This window comes from Scyliorhinus torazame, chromosome 4 (assembly GCF_047496885.1).
Source record: "Scyliorhinus torazame isolate Kashiwa2021f chromosome 4, sScyTor2.1, whole genome shotgun sequence".
In the NCBI taxonomy this organism is placed as follows: Eukaryota; Metazoa; Chordata; class Chondrichthyes; order Carcharhiniformes; family Scyliorhinidae; genus Scyliorhinus; species Scyliorhinus torazame.
The window spans coordinates 345,540,701-345,563,978 of NC_092710.1; the positions used below are offsets into that span (position 1 = coordinate 345,540,701).

Sequence of the window (23,278 nt, forward strand, 5' to 3'; positions counted from 1 at the left end):
AAAGAGAAGGAATTGGTGGATGTTGAGTCTGGAGAAGGGTGTGTAGCTAGCCTGGGTCACATTGAGATCCAAAAAGACGAATGTTGGACATCTTGAAAAATATTAAGGTGGATAAGTCCCTAGGGCCTGATGGGATCTACCCAGAATACTGAAGGAGGCTATAGAGGAAATTGCTGAGGCCTTGACAGAAATCTTTGGATCCTCACTGTCTTCAGGTGATGTCCCGGAGGACTGAAGAATAGCCAATGTTGTTCCTTTGTTTAAGAAGGGTAGCAAGGATAATCCAGGGAACTACAGGCCGGTGAGCCTTATGTCAGTGGTCGGGACATTACTGGAGAGAATTCTTCGAGACAGGATCTACTCCCATTTGGAAGCAAATGGACGTATTTGCGAGAGGCAGCCCGGTTTTGTGAAGTGGAGGTCATAGAACATCGAACTGTACAGCACAGTACAGGCCCTTCGGCCCACGCCATGTCATAGATTATCATAGAATTTACAGTGCAGAAGGAGGCCATTCGGCCCATCGAGTCTGCACCGGTTCTTGGAAAGAGCACCCTATCCAAGGTCATCACCTCCACCCTATCCCCATAACCCAGTAACCCCACCCAACACTAAGGGCAATTTTGGACACTAAGGGCAATTTATCATGGCCAATCCACCTAACCTGCACATCTTTGGACTGTGGGAGGAAACCGGAGCACCCGGAGGAAACCCACGCACACACGGGGAGGATGTGCAGACTCCGCACAGACAGTGACCCAAGCCGGAATCGAACCTGGGACCCTGGAGCTGTGAAGCAATTGTGCTATCCACAATGCTACCGTGCTGTCCACTAGATAGAGTTTTTCGAGGAGGTCACAAAGATGATTGTTGCAGGTAGAGCAGTGGGTGTTGTCTATATGGACTTCAGTAAGGCCTTTGACAAGGTCCCTCATGGCAGACTGGTACAAAAGGTGAAGTCACACGGGATCAGGGGTGAGCTGGCAAGATGGATACACAACTGGCTAGGTCATAGAAGGCAGAGAGTAGCAATGGAAGGGTGCTTTTCTGATTGGAGGGCTGCAGAGAGTAGCAATGGAAGGGTGCTTTTCTGATTGGAGGGCTGTGACTAGTGGTGTTCTGCAGGGATCAGTGCTGGGACCTTTGCTGTTCGTAGTATATATAAATGATTTGGAGCAAAATGTAACTGGTCTGATTAATAAGTTTGCAGACGACACAAAGGTTGGTGGAATAGCGGATAGCGATGAGGGCTGTCAGAGGATACAGCAGGATTTAGATCGATTGGGGACTTGGGCGGAGAGATGGCAGATGGAGTTTAATCAGGACAAATGTGAGGTAATGCATTTTGGAAGGTCTAATGCAGGTAGGGAATAGACAGTGAATGGTAGAACCCTCAAGAGTATTGACAGTCAGAGAGATCTAGGTGTACAGGTCCACAGGTCAGTGAAAGGGGCAACACAGGTGGAGAAGGTAGTCAAGAAGGCATACGGCATTGAGTATAAAAATTGGCAAGTCATGTTGCAGCTGTATAGAACCTTAGTTTGGCCACACTTGGAGTTTTGTGTTCAATTCTGGTCGCCACACTACCAGAAGGATGTGGAGGCTTTAAAGAGGGTGCAGAAGAGATTTACCAGAATGTTGCCTGGTATGGAGGGCATTAGCTGTGATGAGCGGTTGAATAAACTTGGTTTGTTCTCACTGGAATGAGGGAGGTTGAGGGGCGACCTGATAGAGGTCTACAAAATTATGAGGGGCATAGACCCTATGGAGTGGATAGTCAGAGACTTTTTCCCAGGGTAGAGGGGTCAATTACTAGGGGGCATAGGTTTAAGGTGCGAGGGGCAAGGTTTAGAGGAGATGTACGAGGCAAGTTTTTTACGCAGAGGGTAGTGGGTGTCTGGAACTCGCTGCCAGAGGAGGTGGTGGAAGCAGGGACGATAGTGATGTTTAAGGGACATCTTGACAAATACATGACTAGGATGGGAATAGAGGGATACGGACCCCGGAAGTGCAGAAGATTTTCGTTTAGTCGGGCAGCATGATCGGCACAGGCTTGGAGGGCCGAAGGGCCTGTTCCTGTGCTGTACATTTCTTTGTTCTTTGTTCTTTATTTGGGTACACAGAGGGAGAATTCAGAATGTCCAATTCACCTAACAGCACATCTTTCGGGACTTGTGGGAGGAAACCGGAGCAACCGGAGGAAACTCACGTAGACAAGGGGAGACCTTGCAGACTCAGCACAGACAGTGACTAACTCGGGAATCGAACCTGGGATCCTGGCGCTGTGAAGCCATAGTGCTAACCAATGTGCTACTGTGCTGCCCTGGTATCTTCAGAAACATTTATTCTGTTGGTGCCCTTGCAGTCAATTAAATAATTGAGTGTGGAAGTGAGAAATAAGATACTGTGCAATACAAACTCAAGGCCATCAATTAATTTATTAAATCATGCAAGAACAGATTACCTTCGTGTTGGTGAACATTTTTCTTATTCTGACTAGCAGACAAGGTTAGTGCCTTGAAATTTAAACTCAGTTACATTTGTTAAATTATCTCAGGGGTCTAAACCACATTCTGCCCTGACTCAAGCATGTGGAACTTTATTTGATATCACAGAGCAGAGCCGCCCCTCTCAGGGTCCAGTGGTCAGGTGCCTGGACTGTTTTCAGACAGAGAGCGGTGATGAAGGTCAGGTCAGTGCGTTGGGGTTTCTTATAGACTGGACAGATGTATAGTTTTGGATCCTTCGGGGCAGTGGAATTGATGGCAAATATGTAGATGACGGGTAACATTGTGAAGAGAACCTTGGCAGTTGATTCAGTCAGCCGGATATTTCTCCTGTCCCAGCCCGCTCCATCCAGGTACAGGCCATGGATGTAGACTCCCTCCTGCCAAACAAGCACACAGAGGTTAAATGTGAACAAAATATTAGTTGCAAGAGGGAAGCATGGACATTTTCTGAGCAGAAAGAGGGTCCCTGCCAAGAGATTTGACATCATTTGCATTCAACAATGTTCATTTAACATCAGTTATACTCAAAAGCAATCATTTAGTTCCCATTTAACATTGCTAGTAGAGTAATTTACATCAATGTCACCAATTTCCATAAACTGCGTCATTCAAACATTTGTGATTAGAAACACCTTCATCATTCTGACACCATAAATGATGTCATCCATGATAAATGATAAACGGTGGGCAGCATGGTAGCATAGTGGTTAGCACTATGGCTTCACAACGCTAGGGCCCCAGGTTCGATACCCGGCTTGAGTCACGTCTGTGCGGAGTCTGCAAGTTCTCCCCGAATCTGCATGGGTTTCCTCCGGGTGCTCCGGTTTCCTCCCACAAGTCCCGAAAGACGTGCTAGTAGGTAATTTGGACATTCTGAATTCTCCCTCTGTGTATCCGAACAGGTGCCGGAATGTGGCGACTAGGGGCTTTTCACAGTAACTTCATTGCAGTGTTAATGTAAGCCTACTTGTGACAGTGATAAAGATTATTATTATCAGAGAGTTTTTAAAAAAAAATCATATTTCTCAATTTCAATAGCTGGCGGCATGATAACACAGTGTATGCGTGGGTTTCCTCCGGGTGCCCCAGTTTCCCCCCACAGGTTAGGGGGATTGGCCATGATAAATTGTCCCTTAGTTTCCAAAAACAGTTAGGTGGGGTTACGGGTTACGAGGATAGGGTGGAGGTGTGGGCTTCGGTAGCGTGCCCTTTCCAAGGGCCGGAGCATGCTCAATGAGCCGAATGCCCTCCTTCTGCACTGTAAATTCTATGATTCTATGATTCTAAACATCCTAAAACTGAACTTTAGAAAATCAGACTGTCTTAATAAGCTAGTTCATGTTTTTCTTCATAGTGCAGCACATCCCTATCTACGCCCCTGCACCCTCCACGCCCACCTGCCCCAGGTTGCAGCAGTGTTTGTCCCATACTATGACCCCTCCCAGAGCAATTTTCCCCCTCTCCAAATCACTACATCCCCCACAAGATTGCAGCAATTTTATTCCTCCATAACCCCTTGCCTTTCCAAATCTCCCCTCTCTTTCTCTCCCCTCTCTCCAAGACCTCTTCCCACCCCACTCGCCTCTCTTCTCCCCACATCTGCTTGCTCGCTGCCTCCCTCTTCCTGACTTTTTCTGCCTCTCCCCGCTCTTGTCCCACCTCTCTTCCTCTATCCCCCACTCTCACATTCTTCCCTTTCTCCCCCACTCTCCCCTCTCTCCCCCACCCATTCGCTCTCTCCCCTCTATTCTACTCTCTCCACTCATCCACTCTTATCATAGAATCATAGAATTTACAGTGCAGAAGGAGGCCGTTTGGCCCATCGAGTCTGCACTGCCATTGGAAAGAGCACCCTACCTAAGCCCACACCTCCACCCTATCCCCGTAACCCAGTAATCCCACACAACCTTTTTGGACACTAAGGGAAATTTATCATGGCTAATCCACCTAACCTGCACATCTTTGGACAGTGGGAGGAAACCGGAGCACCCGGAGGAAACCCATGCACACACAGGGAGAAAATACAAACTTCGCACAGACAGTGACCCAAGCCGGGAATCAAACCTGCGGCCCTGGAACTGTGCTAGCTACTGCGCTACCCTATCCCTCATGCAACTTCGCACCCCCCTCTCCCCCTTCCCCCTCTCTCCTCCTTTCACCTCCTTTTCTCCCCATACTCTCTCCCACTTTGTTTTTCCCCAACCAGTACCTCCTCCATCTCTCTCCCTTCACCATCCCCTCTCTCTCACTAACATACTCTGTCTCTCAACCCCGTCCCTCCCTTTTCCTCCCTCCATTCTTTCTCTCCAGCTCGCCGTCTCTTTACCCCCTTCCCTCGCCCATCCCCTTCCTCTCCCTTCTGCTTGCTCCCCCTCTTTCTCTTTCCCTTTACATTTTTCCCAACTCTCTATCTGCTGCCTCTTGCTCTCACCTCCCTCTTTCTCTCCCCCTCTCCTTCTCTCTCCCACCTTACTCTCTTTTCTCTCTTCTCCTCTCTCTCCCCTCTCGCTCTTCCCTGTCTCTCTCTCTCTCCCCCTCACTTCCCTGAAGCCTATACTTATGTCCAGCCTTAGTGCGGAATGTTAAGTGTCATCCTGGGTGGGAAAAGTGGGGGTAGCCAGCCAATGACGTTGGCAGTTTTTCCCCCGGGATGTTTAAACTGATGGACAAACAAAATGTAAGAGGCGGTCCCACTACACAACGCTGACTTTTTAAAAGAAAGAACTGTGAAACAAATGTGCTAACCACTGTGCTACCGTGCCGCCCTGACCGACCTGGACCGATCCTGTGCCACTTTCCAAATGCTCAGTTATTTCATCCTTAATAATTGACTCCAGCATTTTCCCCACCACCGATGTCAGGCTAACCGGTCTATAATTCTCCGTTTTCTCTCCCCCTCCTTTTTTACAAAGTGGGGATACATTAGCTACCCTCCAATCCTTTGGAACTCTTCCAGAGTATATAGAATGCTGGAAAATGATCATCAATACGTCCACTATTTCTAGGGCCTCTTCCTTAACTACTCTGGGTTGAAGAGCATCAGACCATGGGCACTTATTGGGTTTTAATCCCATCGATTTCCCAATATATTTCCTGTCTAATAAGGATTTCCTGCAGTTCCTCCTTCATGCTAGACCCTCTGTCCCCCAATATTTCCGGAAGGTTTTTTGTGTTCTCCTTAGTGAAGACAGATCCAAAGTAATTGTTCAACTGGTCTGTCATCTCTTTGGTGGCTATGAGGAATTCACCCGATTCTACCTTTAAGGGACCTACATTTGTCTTCACCAGACTTTTTCTCTTCACATATCTGCAGAAGCTTTTGCAGTCAGTTTTTATCTTTTCTGCAAGCTTACTCTCTATTCTATTTTCCCCTTCCGAATTAAACCCTTTGTCCTCCTCTGCTGAATATAAAATTTCTCCCAGTCCTCAGGCTTGCTGTTTTTTCTGGCCAATTTATATGCCTCATCATGGTTTTAACACTATCCCCAATGTCCCTTGTTAGCCATGGTTGAGCCACCTTCCCAGTCTTACTCATGTGCCAGGAAGGGAGATATAATTGTTGAAGTTCATCCATGTGTTCTTTAAATGTCTGCCATTGCCGATCCACCGTCAACCCCTTCAGTATCTTTTGTCAGATTATCTGAGCCAATGCATGTCTCCTACCATCAAGATTGTTTTTTTTTCAAATTTAGGGCCCTAGTTTGAGACTTAACTGTGTCACTCTCCATCTCAATGAAGAATTCGACCATATTATGGTCACTCTTCCCTAAAGGATCTGGCACTACAACATTGTTAATTAATCCTCTCTCATTGCACAATACCCAGTCTAGGATGGCCTGCTCTCTATTTGGTTCCTCAGCATATTGATTGAGAAAACCATTCCTTATACATGCCAGGAACTCCTCCTCCATTGCATTGCTACAAGTTTGATTAGCCCAATCTATATGCAGATTGAAGTCACCCATAATAACTACTGTACTCTTACTGTACACATGTCTAATTTCTTTTGACGCCATCCCCAACCTCACGACTGATGTTTGGTGGTCTGTAAACAACTCCCACTAACGTTTTTTGCGCTTTGGTGTTCTGCAGCTCCATCCATGCGGATTCCACATCGTCCAGGCCAATGCCATTCCTTATTATTGTGTTCATCTCCTCTTTAACCAGCAACGCTACCCCACCTCCCTTTCCTTCCCTTCTATTTTTCCTGAATATTGAATACCCCTGGATGTTGAGTTCCTATCCTAGGCCACCCTGGAGCCAGGTCTCCATGATCCCAATTACATCATATTAATGATTGTCAGCAGAGTTAATTCACCAACCTTAGTACAAATGCTCCTCGCATTGAGACACAGAGCCTTCAGGCTTATTTGTTTGACATTTATTGCCCTTTTAGAATTCTGATGTAAGGTGGCCCCTTGTGATTTTTTGTTTTCTCTGCCTTCCACTTTCCCTTTACTGCCTTTTATTTCAGTCCCCACTTTACTTCCCTCCGACTTCCTGCATCGGTTCCATTCCCTCTGCCATATCATTTTAAACCCTCCTCAACAGCACGAGCAAACACTTTCCCTAGGACATTTGTTCCGGTCCTGCCCAGATGCAGACCGTGAAGGTTGTACTGGTGCCACCTCTCCCCAGAACCAGCTCCAATTGCCGTGGAATTTGAATCCCTCCCTCTTGCACCATCCCTTAAGCCACACATTCATCCTATCTATCCTGCCAGTCCTACCCTGACAAGCATGTGGCACTGGTAGCAATTCTGAGATTCCTACCTTTGAGGTCCCACTTTTTAGTTTAATTCCTAACTCCCTAAATTCAGCTTGTAGGACCTCATCCCGTCTTTAAAAAAAAACATTAAAACATTAAAAAAAAAAAAATTTAGAGTACCCAATTATTTTTTTTTCCAATTAAGGGGCAATTTAGCATGGCCAATCCACCTAACCTGCACATCTTTGGGTTGTGGGGGTGAAACCCATGCAGAAACCGAGAGAATGTGGAAACTCCACATGGACAATGACCCAGGGCCGGGATTCGAACCCGGGTCCTCAGCGCCGTAGTCCCAGTGCTAACCACTGCGCCACGTGCCGCTCCCTCATCCTGTCTTTTACCTATATTGTGGGGGCTTATATGTACCACCACAGCTGGCAGTTCACCCTCCCCTGCCCTGCAGCCGCCCCGAGACATCCTTGACCCTTGCACCAGGGAGAAAACACACCAACCTGGATTCTCGTTCGCCGGCACAGAAACGTCTGTCTATTCCCCTTAACATTGTGTCATGGGAGTGTCCCTTTAAGAAAGGTTTTTGTCTTAATACATGACTTCAGTGATGTCATTGTGTGGGTGGAGCTGGGCTGTGGCCCTGGGAGGTTTTTGCCTTCGCTTTCAGTTTTGTACTGCTGTGGACTACAGACACGAGAAAGAAGTGTTTTGGCCTGCCTCTCCCTATTTTCATTTTAAATATCTATTCCAGTGAAAAGTGGCTGGGTGGTGTCTTTATGTATGTAATTGATGAAAATTCTTGCTGTGTGTTTATATATACATGTTAACTAAGTTCTTAGAATAAAGCTTATTTTGAGTAAAGTGTCTGGGGAGACTGATGAATCAATCCTGAAGGGAAGGCTCTTGTGTTCAGCTTAGCCAAATTCAACATAAAGATTGTAGGTCAGGTGGACTTTATAATATACTTTGGAGTTTCTAAATTCTGGCCCATAACAATTGAATCCCTTTTCACTATAGCTCTGCCACTCTTTGTCCTGTCCACCTGCGCAGCAGAGCCAGCCACGGTCCCATGAACCTGCTGCTGCCGCCTTCCTCTGGTGAGCCATCTCCTCCAACTATATCCAAAACGGTGTATCTGTTTTGGAGCAAGATGACCGCAGGGGAACCCTGCACTGCCTTCCTACTCTTCCTCTCACTGGTGGTCACCCATTCCCTATTTTCCTCAGTAACATTTGTCTGTGTGACTAACTTACTGAACGTACTATCCACGATTTCCTCAGCATCGTCAAGCGGTCTGACAGGAGCTGCAGTTAGACACAATTCCTGCACGTGAAGTTTTCAGGGACACCGGAAGGGTCCTTGAATTCCCATATCGCACAGGAGGAGCATGACTTGGGTTAAGCAGTGTTGTCCTACTGCATGGCTGACGATAGAGAAAGGCCAATAGCATACGCATCATGGACTTTGGCCACTGTGCAGCGCAATTACACCCACATCGAAAAAGAAGGTTGGCTCATGTATTTGCGGTGAAGAAATTTCACCAATAAGTGTACAGGTGTCAATTCACCATTGTGACAAGGTGAGGAGGCACTGGTGTAGTGGTATTGTCACTGAGCTAGTAATCCGGAGACCCAGCGCAATGCTCTGGGTACAGGGTTTGAATCCCACCATGGCAGATGGTGAAATTTGAATTCAATAAAAATCTGGAATTAATAGTCTAATGATGACCATGAAACCATTGTCGATTGTTGTAAAGACCCATCTGGTTCAGTAATGTCCTTTAGGGAAGGAAATCTGCCGTCCTTACATGGCCTGGCCTACATGTGACTCCAGACCCACACGGCGATGCGGTTGACTCTTAACTGCCTCCACAGAAACGGCCTAGCAAGCCACTTAGTTCAAGGGAAATGTGGGATGGGCAACAAATGCGGGTCCAGGCAGTGATCCCCACATCCCAAGAACAAATAACTAAAAAAAATAAGTCATTACCAATAGCTTCTGCCTAGATTCAGTGATGGGCCCTGTTGCCAGCTGCTCATGAGTATGCCTTTGAGCATCGTCCAGGTTCGCAGATTGCACTGAGCATTCTCCTGCTGCCGACATGCTCCCTCTCCCCCCCCCCCCCCCCCACCCCCCCATCCCCACCGGAAGCTTAACTTCATGGACACCTTGCTGGTCACCGCCACCCAGATACGTGACTGGACACAAAAGGACTCAGTACTGGCAAAGGTACATCACATGGGGGGCCAGCAAGGAAAGCTGGCCGAGGACCCATGAGTCTTTGATGCCAGGATGCAGGAGCTCGGTGTGGAAGATGCCGTTGTCCTGTGGGGGGCTCACATTGTGGTCCCAAGGCAGGGCAGACAGGCGATTCTCCAGTATCTGCACAAAGGATACCCAGGGGTGTCGATAATGAAGATGATGGCCAGATGTTATGTGTGGTGGTCAGACCTGGATGGCGCGATCGAATAACTGGCCCAACAATCTTCCCAACAATACACCACATGCTAGAAACAGCAGAAGCTCCCACCAGCTGCCCTGAAACACTGGTAATGGGTTGAAGGGTTATGGAGAACAGGCAGGATGGTGGAGTTAAGGCCAAAATGAGATCAGCCATGATTTAATGGTGGAGCAGACTTAATGGGCCAAATGGCCTAATTCTGCTCCAATATCTTACGAACTTATCCATGGGAATGTCCATGCTGACCTTGGGTGTGCCTGCATGCTGATTTTGCTGACCTTGGGTGCGCCTGCATGCTGATTTTGCTGACCTTGGGTGCGCCTGCATGCTGATTTTGCTGACCTTGGGTGCGCCTGCATGCTGATTTTGCTGACCTTGGGTGCGCCTGCATGCTGATTTTGCTGACCTTGGGTGCGCCTGCATGCTGATTTTGCTGACCTTGGGTGCGCCTGCATGCCGGACCTCAACAAAGGTCAATGTTTTTACTCATGGTTGATGCCCATTCTAAGTGGCCACTCAAGGCTGGAATTGAACCCAGGTCCGTGACGCTGTGAGGCAGCAGTGCCACCGTGCCGCCAAAGAGAAGCAGACTTCAGGCCAAGTGAAGTGGACGTGGGAGAGCCCCTGAGATCTGAGATGGCAGTTGAGGGTTGGTCATTCTGTGCTGTGTGTTAGGCAAAGATACCCATTTGAAGAGTACATTCTGCTTGGTGCGGCCGAAGATCTTAAGTTGTGCCTGTAATTTGATGCTTAGTTGTAACTTGGAAATCCAGGGGAGTGGAGTCTCCGGAGATGAGGTTGAAACTTTGGAGATGGACTATTCACAGATTAATACAATGGAGAAGAGTCCTTTCAGCCCATTGAGTCTGCACCAATGCATGAAAATCACCTGACCTGCCTACCCAATCCCATTTGCCAGCACTTGGCCCCTAGCCTTGAATATTATGACGTGCCAAGTGCTCATCCAGTGTAGCCATCTGGGATGGCCACTTCCAGAATACAAAATGGATGTTTGCAAAGACTGTAGGGAACTATGGACAATGCTAAGAAAGCAAGCAGGCACACAGCCTGTCTGCATATTGGAACCGCAGCTCCCAGACAAGACTGAAACTGTAGGTCTATTAGCATATTGATGGCCCATCTCCGGGAACAACGGAAAGACACTCCGATCTGGCTCCAGACCTCACGGCGCCAGTTCCCCAAACCGAAAGCGTAAACAAAGCAAGGCCAGCGGCCACATAGGACCTGCCCAGCCATCAGGGCACCCACCCCTTTATTGGTCAAGATCAATACGAGTGATCAAGTTACGGCCCAATTAATTGGGGTCAAGTACAAGGCCCGCCCAAAAGCGCAAAAAGTCCCTTCGGGTGTAAGAAGAAGGCCCCGAGAGAGAATCGCTCTCTTGGAATCGGCTCTCAAAGCGGGGAGACCCTTCCACCAGCTACACCAGAAGCAAGTAAGACCAAGGTCAACGCTCACTACCAGACGGGCGACCTTAGCTGTTCCCCTCTACCACTTCGACCCCAGCAGCCTCAGAACCGAACAACGGCCATTGTTCCTCTGACTGAGTTGGCTCCCGAAGCTAAGTATAGGCGTTAGCGTTAGAGATAGTTTAGTTTGTAGTATTTTGTGCATGATTAGATATGACTGTGTGTGCAAATAAATAGTATTGACTTTGAGCTAACTAACTGGTGTATCGGCTTTGGAGCGGGTGCAGAGGAGATTTACCAGGATGTTGCCTGGTATGGAGGGAAAATCTTATGAGGAAAGGCTGATAGACTTGAGGTTGTTTTCGTTGGAGAGAAGAAGGTTAAGAGGAGACTTAATAGAGGCATACAAAATGATCAGAGGGTTGGATAGGGTGGACAGTGAGAGCCTTCTCCTGCGGATGGATATGGCTGGCACGAGGGGACATAACTTTAAACTGAGGGGTAATAGATATAGGACAGAGGTCAGAGGTAGGTTCTTTACGCAAAGAGTAGTGAGGCCGTGGAATGCCCTACCTGCTACAGTAGTGAACTCGCCAACATTGAGGGCATTTAAAAGTTTATTGGATAAACATATGGATGATAATGGCATAGTGTAGGTTAGATGGCTTTTGTTTCGGTGCAACATCGTGGGCCAAAGGGCCTGTACTGCGCTGTATTGTTCTATGTTGTATGTTCGGCTCTTTGATCAGTATTCGGGTTTGAACCTTGTGGCGGTATTGAAAGATACCTGGCGACTCTAAAGCAAACATAATTCGGATTAAGGAAGGCAACCATATTGACCGCCATATTTAGAACCAAATAAAGAGAGCAACACCAGTTACTTTTTAAAGGATGTGAGGCAACCCTCCTCTACCACCCTCCCAGGCAATGCGTTCCAGACCATCATCATTCTCTGGGTAAAAAATGTCTTTCCTCAAATCTCCCCTAAACCTCCCGCCCCTGACCGTGAACTTGTGTCCCCTCGTAACAGACTTTTCAACTAAGGCGAACAGCTGCTTCCTATCCACCTTATCCATGCTCCTCATAATCTTGTACACATCAATCAGGTCGCCCCTCAGTCTTCTCTGCTCCAGCGAAAACAACCCAAGCCTATCAAACCTCTCTTCATTACTTAAATGTTCCATTCCAGGCAACATAAGAAGAACATAAGAACTAGGAGCAGGAGTAGGCCATCTAGTCCTTCGAGCCTACTCTGCCATTCAATGAGATCTTTTGTGGACTCAGCTCCACTTTCCTGCCCGAACACCATAACCTTCTATTCCTTTATTCTTCAAAAAAAAACATCCTGGTGAATCGCCTCTGTACCTCCTCCAGTGCAATCACATCCTTCCTGAAATGTGGCGACCAGAATTACTCACAGTATTCCAGCTGTGGTCTCACCAAAGTTCTATTCAACTCCCTGACCTCCCTGCTTTTGTAATCTATGCCTCGATTGATAAAGGCAAGTGTCCCATTTGCCTTTTTCACCACCCTATTAACCTTCCCTTCTGACTTCAAACATCATGGAATCATAGAATTTACAGTGCAGAAGAAGGCTATTCAGCCCATCAGATCTGCACCGGCCTTTGGAAAGAGCTCCCTTCTTAAGCCCCCGACTCCACACTAGCCCCGTAACACAGTAACACCATCTAATCTTTTTGGACACTAAGCGGCAATATATCAGGGCCTAACCTGCACATCTTTGTGCTCAGTCTGCAGAGTGGCGTTTGAACCCATGACACAGAAGCCAGAGTGCCAACATAGAACCAAGGTTGGCACCATTGAAGAAGATATGGAACAATAAATAGAGACAACTGGAAAAAGAATTGGTGCAGTGCTATTGTCGCTGGACTAATATTAATCTGGGGACCAGGCTCAAATCCCACTATGGCAGATGGTGAAATTTGAATTCTGGAATTATAATTTAAAGTCCAATGATGACCATGAAATTATTGGCGATTTGTCCTGAAAAACCATCTGGTTCTATGGAGAAACACTCTAAGGTCCCTTTGTGCCTCAGAACTTCCTAGCGCGGTGCCATTCATTGAATACTTCCATAGATGGGGGCCGGGATTCTCTCACCACGGGGCCGGGCTGGAGAATCGCCGGGACCGGCGCTGCCCGATGCCTGTCCACCTATTCTCCGGAGAGCGGAGAATCGGTACCATTGGCACTGGCACGGTCAGCGTGATGCCGGTCGAGGGCCGCTCTATGGGGCCCCCCGCGGTTCTTGGCCCCGGATGGGCCGCGTGGCCATGCCAAAAAAGCCGAGTCCCGCCGCCGCCTTTCACACCTGCTCTTAGCCGGCGGGACCTCAGCGTGGATGCATCTGGGGGCGGTCTGGTGGGGGGGGGGGGGGGGGCTCCGCTGTGGCCTGGCTCACGATCGGGGCCTACCGATCGGTGGGCCAGCCTCTAGGGCTGGGAGCCTCTTTTGTTCCGTGCTGGTCCCTGTAGCCCTACGCCATGTTGCGTCGGGCCGGCGTGGAGAAGGGAGCCACTGCGCATGCACGGCAATCACGCCGGTCCCACTGCACATGCACGCGTTGGCGGCGATCCCACTGTGCATGTGCGGACCCCGCGGTGCCCATCTGATTCTGGGATCAGCAGCTAGAGTGCGTGGGTTGCTCCAGTGCCCTGCTGGTCCCCTGTAGGTGTCAGAAGTTCTGCTCCTGAGGGCATGTTGACGTCGTCGAGAAATGCAACGGCATTTACGACGGCGTCAACACGTAGCCTCAGGATCACAGAATCCTGCCCAAGGTAGATAGTTGACATCTTTTTCCAAAGGTAGAGGAGTCTAGAACTGTAGGACATAGGTTTAAGTTGAAAGGGGAGAGATACAAAAGAGACCAGAGGGGAGATTTCTTCACACAGAGGGTTGTGAGCATTTGGAACGGGCTGCCAGAGGCAGTAGTAGAGACGGGTATGATTTTGTCTTTTAAAAAGCAGTTAGACAGTTACCTGGGTAGGGTGGGTATAGAGGGATATGGGCAAGTGGGACTAGCTTGGTGATAGAAACTGGGTGACATGGACAAGCTGGGCCGAAGGGCCTGTTTCCATGCTGTAAACATCTAAGACTCTATTACTCTATGTCACATTACTCCTTCTAAAGTACAACACCTCACACTTTTCAAGGTTACATTCCATCAGCCACCTTTCTGCCCATTTGACAATCCCGTCTTTATCTTCCTGTAAACCAAGACGCTCAACCTCACCAAAGAGAAAATGCTGGAAAATTTCAGCAGGTCTGGCAGCATCTGTAGGGAGAGAAAAGAGCTAACGTTTCGAGTCCAGATGACCCTTTGTCAAAGCCTTTGTCATGAGCTTTGACAAAGGGTCATCTGGACTCGAAACATTAGCTCTTTTCTCTCCCTACAGGTGTTGCAAGACCTGCTGAGATTTTCCAGCATTTTCTCTTTGGTTTCAGATTCAAGCATCCGCAGTAATTTGCTTTTATCCATGCTCAACCTCACTATTAATCACCCTGCCTATCTTTGTGTCATCTGCAAACTTACTGAACCTACCTCCCCACAAATGTCAATTATATGAATGACAAACATTTGGGGATCCAGCACACTGAGGAACGCCAATGGACACTGGCTTCCAGTCACTAAAGCAGTTGTCTGTCATAGAATCATAGAATTTACAGTGCAGAAGGAGGACATTTGGCCCATCGAGTCTGCACCGGCTCTTGGAAAGAGCACCCTACCCAGCCCACACCGCCATCCAATCCCCGTAACTCAGTAACCCCACCCAACACTAAGGGCAATTTTGAACACTAAGGGCAATTTAGCACGGCCAATCCACCTAACCTGCACATCTTTGGACTGTGGGAGGAAACAGGAGCACCCGGAGGAAACCCACGCACACACGGGAAGAACGTGCAGACTCCGCTCAGACAGTGACCCAAGCCGGGAATCGAACCAGCGACCCTAGAGTTGTGAAGCAATTGTGCTAACCACTATGCTACCGTGCTGCCCAAATTTGCATCCACCTTATCAAGTTCCCCTGTATCCCGTGTGCATTTGCCTTCTTTGTATGTCTCCCATGTAGGACCTGGTCAAAGGCTTTGCTGAAATCAACAATTGTTTGTGCTGTCCATGACTGGTAGTCAAAGGGGGCTCAAGAGAAGCCCTAAATATCCCAAAAGACAGCTGACCGTGTTGTTGGCCAGTGAGCCAATGGAGCAGTAGAGTTCTGCTCAGCACAGCCAAGTGCTGAAATTTGCTTGTATATTGACGCTTGAGTGAGTACTTGGGAATGTAGGGGAACAGAATCTCGGGAGACAAGATTGAAACCCTGCAAGGTGGGCCATTACTGAAACTGAGTTGGAGTGACCTTTGGGGAAAATTCCAAGGTGAGAATTTGGAAGATGAAGATTGGAATCCCTAATCATACCCACCGAGTTTCAGTGAGATTGGTTGATTCACGGTGTTGACTGATGCCTGGGTGAGTTGTTGAGCAATTTCTAGACTCTATCTTGGTCACAGCTGCCATTTATTGGGTAGCATGGTAAGTTCAACAAAAGTGTGCCTATTTATTCCTATGTACCTCAGGACCCTGAATGCTTGACTATGAGGAATATTATAAATTGTTTATCTTTCTGATCTTGTGTAAAGTAAAGTTTATTTTAGTTTGTTAAAAACCTGTGGAATCTTATGGTTTTCTTCACTGAGCAAGTGTCTTGAATCTCAAACTTTGTCTCCTTTAAACAAAATGTTCATGGTTCCTAAATGGATCTGACTAACAATTTGGGCGTCCAGACCATGGCACTTTAAACTTGCTGGTAATGGAAAAACCGCTGTCTGACCAGCAGTACAGAGGAGATGGTGGCAGAGTGGTAATGTCATTGGACCAGCAATCCAGAGGGCTAGAGGAATGCTTTGGGGACATGGGTTCAAATCCCATCAGGGCAGTTAGTGGAATTTAAAAACAGTTAATAAATATAAAGCCACTCTCAGTGATGGTGACCATGACGCTATTATTGATTGTTATAAAAATCCATCTGGTGTGGCCTACATGGGACTCCAGGGGCAAAATTCTCCGTAATCGGCGCGATGTCCGCCGACCGGCACCAAAAACGGCGCAAATCAGTCCGGCATCGCGCCGCCCCAAAGGTGCGGAATCCTCCGCATCTTGACCGGCCGAGCCCTAACCTTGAGGGGCTAGGCCCGCGCCGGACTGATTTCCGCCCCGCCAGCTGGCGGGAAAGGCCTTTGGTGCCCCGCCAGCTGGCGCGGAAATGACATTGCCGGGCGGCGCATGCGCGGGAGCGTCAGCAGCCGCTCACGGCATCCCCGCGCATGCACAGTGGAGGGAATCTCTTCTGCCTCCGCCATGGTGGAGACCGTGGCGAAGGCGGAAGGAAGAGAGTGCCCCCACAGGCCCGCCCATGGATCGGTGGGCCCCGATCGCGGGCCAGGCCACCGTGGGGGCACCCCCCCGGGCCAGATCGCCCCGCGCCCCCCCCAGGACCCCGGAGCCCGCCCGCACCGCCTTGTCCCGCCGGTAAGAGAGGTTGTTTAATCCACGCCGGCGGGACAGGCATTCTAGCAGCGGGACTTCGGCCCATTCGGGCCGGAAAATCGCCGGGGGGCGGGGGGGCCCGCCAACCGGTGCGGCACGATTCCCGCCCCCGCCAAATCTTCAGTGCCGGAGAATTCGGCAACCGGCGGGGGCGGGATTCACGCCAGCCCCCGGCGATTCTCCGACCCGGCAGGGGGTCGGAGAATCTCACCCCAGATCTCTTTACTACCAGACCAGGACAACATCAACAGTAGTCCATCTCCAATGTTTCAATCTCTTAACTTCCCTCTAAAATCTCCAGCAAGTCATTCAGTTCAAGGGCAATTAGGGATTAGGGATGGGCAAGAAATGCTGGCCCAGCCAGTGACACCCACATCTCTTGAAAGAAAGAAACAAGGACAACAGGAGGTTGAAGACATTTGATACTTGCAAACCTATGAAGCTGGAAACCCGTCTCTCCCCGGATTCTGAACTGAGGTTTCTGGCCATGGAAGTAACTGCAGAGTATAAATTGTTGCATACATACTGCGGGTGGTACTTTGATCTCCTCTTTCATCAGTTTTGTTACTTCGTTGTGTAGGGTGACACTGTCCAGAGCCCAGCCTCTGTGGGCACGTGTTACTTCCTGTCTCATAGCAGTTAGGAATCCTGTGTACAAAATGAACACAGTTTATTTCATTTATTTTCTATGCAATTTAATAAATATAATTCCTATTTTTACAGATTCTCCGGTTTGGTAGCCGTGTTTCTCAGCGACACGCCGTTTGCTACTGGCGGGATTCTATCTTCCAGCCGCTTGGAATTGAAATTTCCCATTGGAGCCACCGCACACCGCCGGGAAACACCACTGGCAGGGATATGCTGCCAGGGGAAATGGGAATTGCAATGACTGGAGAATTCCGATCAGTGTGTGACACACAAGCCAATTCTAATTTACAGAGTATTGCAATTTTATTTATAGCACAGGAAAAGGCCATTCAGCCCAACTGGTCTCTGCACTTGTGTCAGTTTAGAATGAGCCTCCACCACCTCTCTTCATTTAACCCCATTAACATATCCTTCGAGACCTTTGTCTCAAATGTACGTATCTATTTTCCTCTGACTATACCATCTCAATTGCATTTTGTGGCAGTAAGTTCCGCATTCTATCTACACTCAGGGAAGAACAGTTTCTCCTGAATTTCCAGTCCGTTTTCTTTGCGACTTTTATATTTACAGACTCCAGCTCTAATTGACTAGAATAAATAATAGGATGAGTTTGAATGTACTTTGCCTGGAAGTGAGGGTTCCTCTGGGCACCATGCAGGATACATAGGCATGGTTCTCATCTTCCAGCCCCGTCGCAGCAGGAGCGGGGCCATAAAATGCAACAAGCCAGCCAAAAATTGGTTGACTTTGCTGGGACCAGAAATCCTGCTGGCAGCCAGGGCTGGAAAATCCCAGCCTTTGTATCTACAAAAGAGGGGGGGGGGGGGGGGGGGGGGGGGGTGCAAGCATCGTGGTTAAGGAGAAGTCTGAATTATTTAATGATAGAAAAATGGGAGAGAGGAAATTTAAATGGTTTAGCATCTTTTAAAGTAGATAAATCACTAGGTTCATATGAAATCTACTGAAAACATAAAATGCTAAAAATCCTCTGCATGTCTGTCATCAAATGTAAAAACAATGGATCTTGAGATCGTGTTTGGGGTAAGAATGGGAGTGATTGGCTGATGAAAATCAGGGGTGTGGCCAGCTTGTTGGTTTCCTGTTACTCCCCCCCCTCCACCTGGGTAGGGGAAATCAGCTTCAAGAAGCAGCCCGATTAAATTCAATTAACATAGTCTAAGATCCATTGAGGCTTTACAGAGGGCCAGCTTGAGAGTTTGTTGGGGCACAGGTACTTCATGCAGAATCAGGGCACACCAGCTACATCGAGGCAGCATCACAACCAGTTATAACGACTGAAAAAAGGAGGATGGTCCCATGAAAGGGAGAATAGATTAGAGATGCACTCAACCATTGAAACACAGATACCATCAGGTGAGCCCAGTTTGCACGTAAAGTGTTGACTGTTAGTTGAGTGGTGCAGGGAGTGGTAATTCTCTTGGTATCACCGGGGTAAGGCTCCAGGCACAATTGGGTTGCCACTTGAGCACATGTCAGGCAGCAGCTGGCTATGGGAGCATGAGTCTCAGATTTTGGGTCCACTGGTGGTAAGGAACAACATTCTCCACTGGAAGGACAGAGCTCTGGACATGAGAAGGTTACCAGAGAGAGTGACGCGAAGCAAAGCCATGGATGCTTCAGCCTGTGCATAGAAGCTACCAGCTTGAGATGATGAGAACAAGTGCCAAACCAGACATTGCAGACATAATGGTCACAGAGGTTTGTGCCTCACCAAGGAAGATGTCCTTATATTGATTTGAAGTGGACAGTTGTATTTCAAAAGGGAACATATACAATTGGAAGATTATAAATAGATGAGGCAAAATAGTGTAAGTGTACGTTTCAAATATAATAGCCATAAAATAAAACAAAAGGGTTTCATCAATTCTGGCAAAAGGAACTTCTAAAGGATTGTTGCAAACAGTCAATGTAAGGTCAAAGGAGAGAAAATAGGTCCGAGAAAAGCTCAGCCCTAAATACATAGAAACATACATTAAAAAATAGAAGCAGGAGGAGCCATTCGGCCCTTCAAGCCTGCTCTGCCATTCATTGTTCAATACCTTGATCCCGCCTTCCCCCCCATATCCCTTGGATATACTATAAACATGGGAGAGAGGAAATATTAAATGGTTTAGCATCTTTTAAAGTAGATAAATCACCAAGTTCAAATGAAATGCATTGAAATCATAAAATGCTAAAAATCCTCTGCATGTCAGTCATCAGCTGTGAAGAGAGAGGGACAGAGATAATGGAGCGGCGGTACGGTAGCACAGTAGTTAGCAGTGTTGCTTCACAGCTCCAGAGTCCCAGGTTCGATTCCCGGCTTGGGTCACTATCTGTGTGGAGTCTGCACATTCTCTCTGTGTCTGCGTGGGTTTCCTCCCACAGTCCAAAGGTGTGCAGGTTAGCTGGATTGGCCATGCTAAATTGCCCTTAGTGTCCAAAAAGGTTGGTTGGAGTTATTGGGTTACATGGATAGGGTGGAGGCATGGGCTTAAGTGGGGAAAGGTTATGGGGAGAAAGCAGGATGAGGGGATTGAGTTGGATGATCAGCCATGATCGTGATGAATGGTGGAGCAGGCCCGAAGGGTCTATTTTCTATGTATCTATGATCCCTTTAGCCCAAAGAGCTATATTTAATTCCTTCTTGAAATTACACGTTCTGACCTCAACTACTTTCTGTGGTAGTGAATTGCACATATTCAGCACTCTCTGGGGGAAGAGATTTCTCCTCACCTCAGTCCTAAAAGTCCTTATTCTCAAACTATGACCCGTAGTTCTGGACTCCCTCACCATCAGGAACATTCTTTCTGACTCTACCCTGATTCTAATCCTGGGCTGGATTCTCTCAGCCCGGGGCTGGGCAGGAGAATCCCTGCGACCAGCGCGGATCGCGCCACACCGCCCTGACGCTGGCACACGATTCTCCGCAGAGCGGAGAATCAGCGCCATTGGCGACGGCGTGGTTTGCTCTGCACGGCCCCGCCGCCGCTTCTCGGACCCAGATGGGCTGAGCGGTCGTCGTGAAAAAGCTGAGTCCCGCCGGCGCCGTCTACACCTGCTCTCAGCTGGCGGGAACTTGGCCTGGAGGGGTCCGGGGATGGCCTGTGGGGGAGTAGGGGGGTCCGACCCCGGGGGGGGGGGGGTCCTCCGATGTGGCCTGGTTCGCGATTGGGGCCCAACAATCGGCGGCCCGGCCTCTCTGACTGGGGGCCTTGGTTCATCCGCGCCGACCCCTGTAGTCCTACGCTATGTTGCGTTGGGGCCGGCGCGTTGAAGGAAGCCACTGCCCATGCGCGGATCCCGCGGTGCCCAGTTCGCGCCGGGATCAGCAGCTGGAGCGGCGCGAACCACTCCAGTGCCATGCTGGCCCCCTATAGGGGCCAGATTTAGTCGTGGGGTCGGCCGTTCACGCCGTCGTAAAACGCGGCGGCGTTTATGACGGCGTGGACACTCTGCCGCGGGATTAGAGAATCCCGCCCCCTGTTCGAATACAAAATGTTTCTATGAGATCCCCCCTCACTCTTCTAAACTCTAAAGAATATAATCTTAATCGGCTTAATCTCTCCTCCTATGATTGTCCTGCCATCCCAGGAATCAGCCTGCTAAACCTTCGTTGCACTCCCTCCATAGCAAGAATATCCTTCCTCAGATAAGAACACGAAAACTGCACACAATACTCCGTGTGGCCTCACCAATGCCCTATACAATTGCAGTAAAACATCCCTATTTCTATACATAAATCCTCTCGTTATGAAGGTCAACATACCATTTGCCTTCTTTACTGCCTGCTGTACCTGCACGATTGCTTTCAGTGACTGATGCACGAGGACACCAACGTCTCGCTGATCCACCTCTCTCAATTTACACCCATTCAAATAATAATCTGCCTTCCTATTTTTGTTATTGAAGCGGATAACCTCACATTTATCCACATTATACTGCAACTGCCATGCTTATTTATGCCCACTCACTCAGCCTGTCCAAGTCCCCTAGCTTTCGGAGCGCTGCTCCTTCCTCAGGTGAATGAAGAGGTATGTTCCAGAAACATATATATAGACAGATTCAAAGGTGCCAGACAAAAAGCTAGACAAAAAGCTAGTGACATCGAAACAAACCTGTTGGACTTTAACCTGGTGTTGTAAGACTTCTTACTGTACTCATACCATCATAGTTACCTTTATTGAAGTTCAGGACCCTGGTCTCAGATTCAACTACCTCACCATTCACCTTGATAAAGAATTCTATCATATTGTGGTCACTCATTCCCAAGGGTTCTCGCACACTAGGTTGCCAACTCATCCTTTCTCATCGCACAACACCCAGTCCAAGGTTTCCTGTTCCCTTGTTGGGAATAAATGAACTACTTTAACTATTCCCTGTGGCTGGAATTTTCCAGCTGTTCACACCAGCGGGACCTTCCTCGTGGGTTGCACAGATAATCCCTCCCAGAATCTCTCAATGTCGCCAATGTGTTTTATTGTTCTTAATTCTCTCATTAAGCATTTTTGTTATCATCATGTTAATCAGTTAGCAATTTCCTGTCTTCCTCTGAGCATATGACAACTTGTCTCTTTTCTTGTGTATCTATGAATGTCTGCTTTGTCAACTCAGTTTATCCCTTTGGGGCAGAGAGTTACAGACTTCTGTATAAAAGTGCTTCTTGATTACTCTCCTGATGGCCTAGCATTCATTATAAGACTGTGTCCCCTTGTTCTTAATTCCAGATGAAAGTTTCTCTGTATTTACATCAAATACATTTAACATGTTAAATACCTCAATCAGTTTACCTTTAATCTCCTGTACTTCACTTTACAATTGTGTGTAACCTGTCTTCATAATCTAACCCCCTACTCCAACAACCCTTGGTGAATCTTAACTGTAATCTCTGAAAGGCAAGCATATCCTTCCTGAAGTGTGGTGTCCAAGACGGAACACCTCTGATCTTTTGAAGATGCTTTTAAAGGACTAATGGCGATATTGTGTGGAGCGAAGTTCCTGAGCCAATGGAGAAAGGGAACACAATTTTACACATACAAACATACAAAGGAGAGGGGCCATGAAGTTGAGGAGGGTACTGCAATACAGGCTGGTAGGCTGGAGGAGGTAGATATTCGGAAGGAAGATGTGTTAGAAATTTAGAGAAGCCTGAGGATAGATAAGCCCCCTGGCCTGATGGGATATATCCTAGGATTCTTTGGGAGGTGAGGGATGAGATTGCAGAGCCTTTGGCTTTGATCTTTATGTCCTCACTGTCTACAGGATTAGTGCCGGAAGACTGGAGTGAGGCGAATGTTGTCCCCTTGTTCAAGAAAGGGAATAGATATAACCCTGGGAAATATAGGCCGGTTAGTCTCATTTAGGTCATAGGTAAATTATTGGAAAGGGTCCTGAGGGATAGGATTTATGATCATTTGTAAAGATACAGCTTAATCCAGGATAGTCAGCACGGTTTGTGAGGGGTAAGTCTTGCCTCACAAGTTTGATTGTATTCTTTGAGTGGTAGCTAAGTACATAGGTGAAGGTAGAGCAGTTGATGTGTATACATGGATTTTAGTAAGGCGTTTGATAAGGTGCCCCATGGCCGGTTCATGCAGAAAGTAAGGAGGCATGGCATAAAGGGAAATTTGGCTGATTGGATCAGTAACTGGCTATCACATAGAAGACAGAGGGTGGTGGTCGATGGTAAATTTTCATCCTGGGGCCCAGTCACCAGCGATGTACCACAGGGATTAGTGCTGGGTCCTCTGCTATTTGTGATTTTTATCAATGATTTGGATGATGGAGTTGAAGGTTGGGTTAGTAAATTTGCTGATGACACCAAGATTGGTGGAGTAATGGATAATGTGGAGGGCTGTTGTGGGCTGCAAAGAGACATTGATAGGATGCAAAGCTGGGCTGAAAAGAGTTTAACCCTGACAAGTGTGAAGTGATTGATTTTGGTCG

The 23,278-nt window shown here is 48.0% G+C and overlaps 1 protein-coding gene across 1 annotated transcript in view; it reads right to left on the minus strand.

Moving 5' to 3' along the window:
- Window positions 1-2,419: 2,419 nt before the first annotated feature.
- Window positions 2,420-23,278, minus strand: part of LOC140411508 (dynein axonemal heavy chain 8-like) — a 2,059,122-nt gene continuing 2,038,263 nt past the window's right edge. The window contains exons 91-92 of the mRNA XM_072500594.1: window positions 17,211-17,332; window positions 2,420-2,887 (exon numbers count right to left, since the gene is read on the minus strand). Coding sequence (XP_072356695.1) covers window positions 2,600-2,887; window positions 17,211-17,332 — 410 coding nt within the window. The 3' untranslated portion in view covers window positions 2,420-2,599. The remainder of the gene's footprint in view (window positions 2,888-17,210; window positions 17,333-23,278) is intronic.